The 7500-nt window shown below is 46.7% G+C and overlaps 1 protein-coding gene across 1 annotated transcript in view; it reads right to left on the reverse strand.

Annotated features, from left to right (window-relative positions):
- Positions 1–6905, reverse strand: part of LOC311316300 (vasoactive intestinal polypeptide receptor 1-like) — a gene marked incomplete at both ends in the record, with an annotated part of 35255 nt that extends 28350 nt beyond the window's left edge. The window contains one exon of the mRNA XM_084447142.1: positions 6899–6905. Within this exon, the coding sequence (XP_084303268.1) occupies positions 6899–6905 (7 nt within the window). The remainder of the gene's footprint in view (positions 1–6898) is intronic.
- Positions 6906–7500: the final 595 nt, after the last annotated feature.

Here is a 7500-nt window from a genome sequence, read left to right on the forward strand (position 1 = left end):
GGCGTTCCATACGGAAGACTGAGATTCGGCAGCAACCTGGTCTGTCTTCATGCTTAACAGCTGGAGGAGCCCCTATTATCTCTTCCCAGCATGCATTGGGTTTATGACTCACGGTAGCCACACAACTACGCTTCCCTTGATAAAGCGGAAAGCTGGGCTTTCCCAGGTGTAACTAGTTAGTTTTATTCAGAATGGTTCACTACTTTGCAAAGTCTGAACAACCTTTGATTTAATTGCAAAAACGTCAGGAGATTCAACAACGTACGAGCTGACCACGGCTGTGCCTGACTTCTTTGCTGAGTGCAACTGTAGCATGCAGCGCCTACAGCCTCTTCAGACAGAGACAGACTGGGAGGAAGCAGAGGCAAGAAACATTAGCCTGGCTTCGCCAGACCCAATTCACACAAAAGCGAAGGATCTGGAAACTCATATTGCTCACACACGCACGCACGCACGCACGCACACACACACACACATTTAATTATTCCACATGGGGCGGATGTGTCTCAGTGGTAAAGCGGGTCGTCCGATGATTGTAGGGCCGCCGGTTCGAATCCCGCCTCCTCCTGTCCACATGTCGAAGTTTCTTTGGGCAAAGACACTGAACCCCAAATTGCTCCCAGTGAGCAGGCTGGCACCTTGCATGGCAGCTGCACCATTGGTGTGTGAATGGGTGAATGAGAGGCCATTGTAAAGCGCTTTGAATAAAAGCGCTATATAAGTGCAGTCCATTTAATTCTCTTTCTCCCTACCTCATTCATGCATAATCTCACTGTCTGTCTCTCTCTCTCTCTCTCTCTCTTCCGTCTCTTCAAACACTGTTACAACATGGCTGAAGTTGTGTTGAAGTCACGCAAACACGAGCTTTTCATGTTAGATATAATCTCTAGTCCTTGAAAGCCTACAGTATATTTGGATACAGCATCTCAAGTTCAAGACGAGTTCAGATGTTGCTGCAAATGCCAGAGGGAAAGTAGGTGTGCGGTCCAGACACACCTGCCATACTACGAGACGGTGTTCAGCTTTAAGAGGAAAAAGATCTCTGCACTCAGGCGCTCAGCCTTACCGGTGTGACGGCGAGACTGGTTCCTCTGGGTCTGAAGGCAGAGCTCCTGAGCCCTGTGGTGCCGGAGGACAATGGCGCAGTCCGGGTGGATCGGCTCGGCCTGCAGGACAGAACCAGAACCAGAACCAGCTCATCTGACCAGGCTGACAACGGCACAGACGGACGCACGCACGCACACACACACACACACACACACACACACACACACACGCACGCACACACACACACACAGACACAAACACACACACACACACAGACAAACACACAGACACACACAGACAAAAACACACACACACACACACACGGACACAAACACACACACACACACACACACACACAAACACACAGACACAAACACACACACACACACACACACACACACGGACGCACACACACACACACACACACGCACACAGACACAAACACACACAGACACAAACACACACACACAAACACACACGGACACACAAACACACACACTCTGGTCTTAGTGGTGCAAGCATCTTCAAAGTGTGTCTGTGTCCTACTTCTGAAGCAGTTCAAAGACATGAAATGGCCTTAAATCTATGAGCAGTCTGAGGGTTCCCTATACGATGGGTCTCTGGGAACATCCATCTGTTTACCCAGACTGCCTTATAAAGTGCCCTAACGTCAACACGACCCCTAATGTCCACAGCAGATCAGTAACTCCTGACATTGAGACATGAGTGAGTGAGTCAAATTACATTACATTACATTACAGTCATTTAGCAGACGCTTTTATCCAAAGCGACTAACAATAATTGCATTTAACGTAGGAAGAGCCAATGTACTACTACTTGCCAGAACTCACAAGTGCATCTTCTTTCTAAAACAAACAAGTGACTAAGAGCATAATCTAGTGCTGAAGGCAAAGTGCAAGAATCACAATCTAAAGTACAGTGCAATATAATATAATAAGTGCTTAGGTGGGAGGATTATAAATTATGTTGGCAGTCAGAATGAACTAATATTCATAACACGATTTAGCTAGTCATTACCATTCATTCAGAAACAAATATGAAGTTTGAATTTACAACAGACCTCCTTTCTCGATTAATCTTAACATGAGGGGATTCCATAGCCTTCTATTATACTGCACAAAACAATAAATATCAAATCACTTACCATTTTGAATAGATTTAGATAAATTACAAGAACTGTGAATGTATAGAGATAGCGACGTGGTCTCATTCTGTGAGAAGCCATATCCCGGGATCCGTCTGCTCCCTCAGCCCCAGATCCAGATGACCCAACGGTCAGATCCAGATGACCCAACGGTCAGATCCAGATGACCCAACTGTCAGATCCAGATGACCCAACGGTCAGATCCAGATGACCCAACGGTCAGATCCAGATGACCCAACGGTCAGATCCAGATGACCCAACTGTCAGATCCAGATGACCCAACGGTCAGATCCAGATGACCCAACGGTCAGATCCAGATGACCCAACGGTCACAACGGCAACGTTGAGTTCGACCGCTGCTCACGCGCTGCTTGTCTCCCGCCTTCTCTTAAACAGGTTATCCGCGCGCGAGGGAGGGATGGAGGGAGAGAGAGAGGGAGGAGCGCGAGCTGCAGATGTTGGCGCGCTCTCGCTTCTTCTTCTCCCTTCAGAGCGGGATGGGTTCTTCTCCCTTCAGAGCGGGATGGGTTCTTCTCCCTTCAGAGCGGGATGGGTTCTTCTCCCTTCAGAGCGGGATGGGTTCTTCTCCCTTCAGAGCGGGATGGGTTCTTCTCCCTTCAGAGCGGGATGGGTTCTTCTCCCTTCAGAGCGGGATGGGTTCTTCTCCCTTCAGAGCGGGATGGGAAGGGATCAGACCGCGCGCGCGTCCTCACTTTTGCCACTGCTTTCTAAGAGGAGCTGTGTTTACCAGTATACTGCACTGTAACTTTTATTCCTATATTCTATTTGTCCTGCTTTTTGTTTAAATGTCTATAATGACTTGCTTTTTGTTTTAATGCTTTTAATTTGTCCTGCCTTTTGTTTTAAATGTCTATAATGTCTTGCTTTTTGTTTTAATGCTTTTAATGTCTCATGTAAAGCCCCTTGAATTGCCCTGTGGCTGAAATGTGCTATATAAATAAACTTGCCTTGCCTTGCCTCACTTCTCCCAGGGAAGGGCGCTCCAGCTGATATGTACTCCGGCTCTGCCTATAGCCTACATTAGGTCTGTGCGTGCACATGTGGACATCTTTAATTGCTTAGCCTGAATTGCGCAGGCTTCATTGGCTTGAGAGAAGACAGCGTCCACTAAATTATATCATGTAGCCTAGGCTATGTAGGACCTTTTCTACAAACACATGGAGGGTCAAATGCAGGTCACGAATTTCCCTGATAGGCTATAGCCTAGGTACTATAACACAATAAAAAATGTCTGTATGGTACAGTAGGTTGTGGCTCCGATAGTTGTAAGCTACCTTACAAATGTGTGCCATTTCATCCAGCAATTTATAGTGAAGCAATTCAAAACATGTTCAATAGGCTATGTTTTTGTGAAGATCATTAGTGAAGTGCTGTATCACACAAAAGTGCAAGAACTTCTCTTTCAATTGTCTGATTAAGTAAATCCCGGCTGTAGGTGTAAAAACCTAGCAGGCCTATAGCCTTATGACTGCGAAATTGTGGCTAATTTGTTTCAGGGGTGATAGTGTGCATAATGTGAATTCCTGGATAGTAAATATTGTTCTGTGTTGAGTGCACGTGTAACCTGCGTTGTGTTTTGCTGTACTGGAGGGATTGGGACACTCTCAGGATGGTGGATGAAGCAGTATTTATTGCCTGCACAATGGGTCCTGCACAATGGGTCCTGCACAATGGGTCATGAAACACAGTGAACATGAGCATGAATCTCTGGTCCGCCTGCAGCAGCTATTGTCCCTTCTGCTCTGTTGTATAATATTTTGAATATTCTATCATGATCTATCATTCATTCATCCATTCTATGCACTACAACATACAACGTAAAATCAATGACATGTCAAAAGTATTCAAATACTATATAAATCAGACAGCATATAACTCAGAACAATACTTCATCCATTTCCAATATTTATCCTACAGAACAGCACTCACACACTCGTGTGGCGGAAAAAGGTACTACATGTGGAATGCAACATGACATTACTGGCTAGCCATGCTCTAGATCCCGGATGCGCCACGAGTGGACTTTTATAAAGTGCACAAAACATTCAACCGACATATAATAGATTACATATAATAGATTACCTGCACAATGGGTCATGAAACACAGTGAACATGAGCATGAATCTCTGGTCCGCCTAGACAAAATAAATTCAACATTAGCTTTTCATCCATCCAATGCAACCATAGCCTACTACGTCAAACAGGAATAGCTAATCAAATAAACGTTACATCAGTGTCAAATATCACAAAAATGTGATTCATAGGTTGGCTTATGTGTCATACAAAACGGACATTTAAGTGACGTGAAATCCAAAGTAATTATGTCTTTTTGTAACTTTTTTATGCGGACCCTTCTGTTTGCCCAACCTGCAGCAGCTATTGTCCCTTCTGCTGCAGGACGACAACGAGGCCACAACTATAAAGAGGTTTTCAAAATAAAAGTCACAACCCAATGACGCAGGCTTGACTATAAACCTCAAGGAACTTCAACTCCGTTACACGCTTCTGAGGAAACCGACTTGACCACTTTTCCAAACTGTGTGCAAGCTCAGATCGGTGCGCAGTCATTGTAATGAATCATTCTCCTCGTTGATGGCTTCATTTTAGCATCATCTGAAAAAGGTCTCCATGGATTAACAACATAATGGCCAAATAGATATAAATGAGACTCTACTTCCAAATATCGGAACTATCATTTTAAAGCTATATACCCCATTAGTCTCTGGTGAGTATTGGCAGAATCATTCGAGGACCCCCCCGCCAGGAAACCTTCCCGCCGTTTTACCCTACGCTCGCGTCACAGAAAGGTCACAGAAAGATCTAGACGGTTCTGGTTCTGGTTCTGGTTCTGGTTCTGGTTCTGGTTCTGGTTCTGGCTCGACTACAGCGGCGGCATCTCACCTTCACCTTCAGTGTTTCTGTTCCAAAGGTAGCCTACTGTAGCTACATTTATTGGGGTTGACAAAGATTGATGTATACTCCAGATGTGGAGAAACGGCTTGGGCACACTTCACTGGTCAAATGTGCTTGTTTGTTAGCTAGCTGCCGGTTAGCTTGGCAGCTATAGTGGCTAACATTAACGTTAGGGTTAGGGTTAGGGGTTAGGGTTAGGGGTTAGGGTTAGGGTTAGGGGTTAGGGTTAGGGTTAGGGTTAGCTAGCTGCCGGTTAGCTTGGCAGCTATAGTGGCTAACATGAACGTGAGCTATCTGGCTAGCTATCCAGTAGCAGGGAAGCTAGTGCTAGCTACATTTATAGCAGTTAATAGCGCACACCAACATGGGTATTATAAACGAATTTAATGGCACAGGTGCCTCGGAGTGACGGGGCAACCAGTCGCCCTGAGGTAGCAGAGCGTAGCGGTCAGGAGGGGGTGTAGGGTTTGACCATGGCCTGGAGGTAGGAGGGGGTGTAGGGTTTGACCATGGCCTGGAGGTAGGAGGGGGCTGTTCCTTTCATTGCCCTGTAGGTTAGCGCCAGAGTTTTAAATCGGATGTGAGCCGCTACAGGGAGCCAGTGTAGGGAACGGAGGAGGGAAGTTGTGTGGGAGAACTTGGGCTGGTTGAACACCAGGCGAGCAGCAGTTTTCTGGACAAGTTCCAGAGGTTTAATGTGTGACGCCGGGGTCCCAGCAAGGAGGGGTTGTAGTAGTCCAGGCGGGAGATGACCAGGGCCTGGATGAGCACCTGATCCAATCCTCCTGATGTTGTAGAGCAGGAATGCAATGAGCGTGTGACAGATGTGATATGTGCGGAGAACGACAGTTGGTCGTCCAGGGTCACACCCAGATTCCTCAGAATCAGATCAGATCGCAGTCTGAGTCGGCGTCACCGCTGTGTGGTCAGTGGTGATGGCCAGGTTCCGGTGCGGGCAGCCCTTCCCCGGGAGGAACAGCAGCACGTTGTATGAATCTTTCTATCTCAGTAATGCATGTCCCATGACCCTCCCCCCTCGTCCTCTGATTGGATGTACAGTATGTCATTTAAAAAAAAAATCTGAGCAATGATTGGTCTATTGGGCTTAGGGAGGACTTCCTCCCTAGCAGTCAGTTTGTAACATTTCTGGATAGTTAGGGTGCATTTGAATGGAAGTCTATGGAGCTGGAGGATGGGAGCTGCTCATCCTCCCTCCCTGCACCTCAGCATTCATTCCTCCAGTCCAGTAGAGGGCGCTGTTGATACTTAAACTCTGGCAATAGGGCTGTGTGTATCCTAGATGCTTACAAATGGATTTGGGGGCGGCTGTAGCTCAGTTGGTAGGGCGGGTCGTTCAATGATTGAAGGGTCAGTGGTTCGAATCCCAGCTCCGACTGTCCACATGTCGAAGTGTCCTTGAGCAAGACACCTAACCCCAAATTGCTCCCAATGAGCACCTTGCATGGCAGCTACCACCATTGGTGTGTGAATGGGTGAATGAGTAATAATTAATAATTAATTAATAATAATTTCTTCAAATTATAGCCATCCTGTCCTCTATGGACAAGCCTCCTCATAGGTGGAGTTTGTGTGAGTGAGAATAAAGTTTGATTTGATTTGAGTGTGTTGTTAGTTTCTCTGATTGACATGTTAACCCCATGTGTTTGTGACATGTGGCTTGTATGTGTGTATGTGTGTGTGTGTGTGTGTATGTGTGCGTGTGTGTGTCCGCATGTGTGTGTGTGTGTGTACCAGACATGTCTAAGAGAGAGTGGCTGAGGAGGCAGTCAGAGGTGAACCAGAGGTCAGAGGTGAACCAGAGGTCAGAGCGGAGAGGGTTTTTCAGAGGGAGGAACCTGAGAGACCGACCCAGAGTGGACTACACCGAGCCGGAGGAGCCCAAGGATGACCACTACTTCTGTAAGAGAGAGCTGTTCTCTCTCTCCTCTTATCTCTCTCCTCTCTCTTTCTCACTCTCCTGCCTGTCTCTCCCTCCTCTGATCTCTCTCCCCTCTCTGTTCATCCCTTTCTCCTGTCTTTTTCTCTCCTCTCTCTGTGTATCTCTCTCCTCGGTCTCTCCCATCCCTCCTTGTAGGTTCACTGTTCAGTTTGGCCAGTTTGGAATCTTGAGCAAACATTCTAGAACTGCTGTTTTCTAGATTCATTTTAATGACTGTCGTCTCATCTCGGTTGTTGCGTGTCAACGCCGCTTTAGTCACACACACTCTAATAATCTTGTCTGTCTCTTTAAACTCCTCATCTCTCTCTTTCTCTCTCTAATGCACTACATCTCTCCCCCTCTCCTGTCCTCTCCAGACTGTGAGGAGTGTGAGTCTTTCTTCCTGGAGGAGTGT

This window comes from Borostomias antarcticus (assembly GCF_949987555.1).
Source record: "Borostomias antarcticus genome assembly, chromosome: 12".
Taxonomy (NCBI): domain Eukaryota; kingdom Metazoa; phylum Chordata; class Actinopteri; order Stomiiformes; family Stomiidae; genus Borostomias; species Borostomias antarcticus.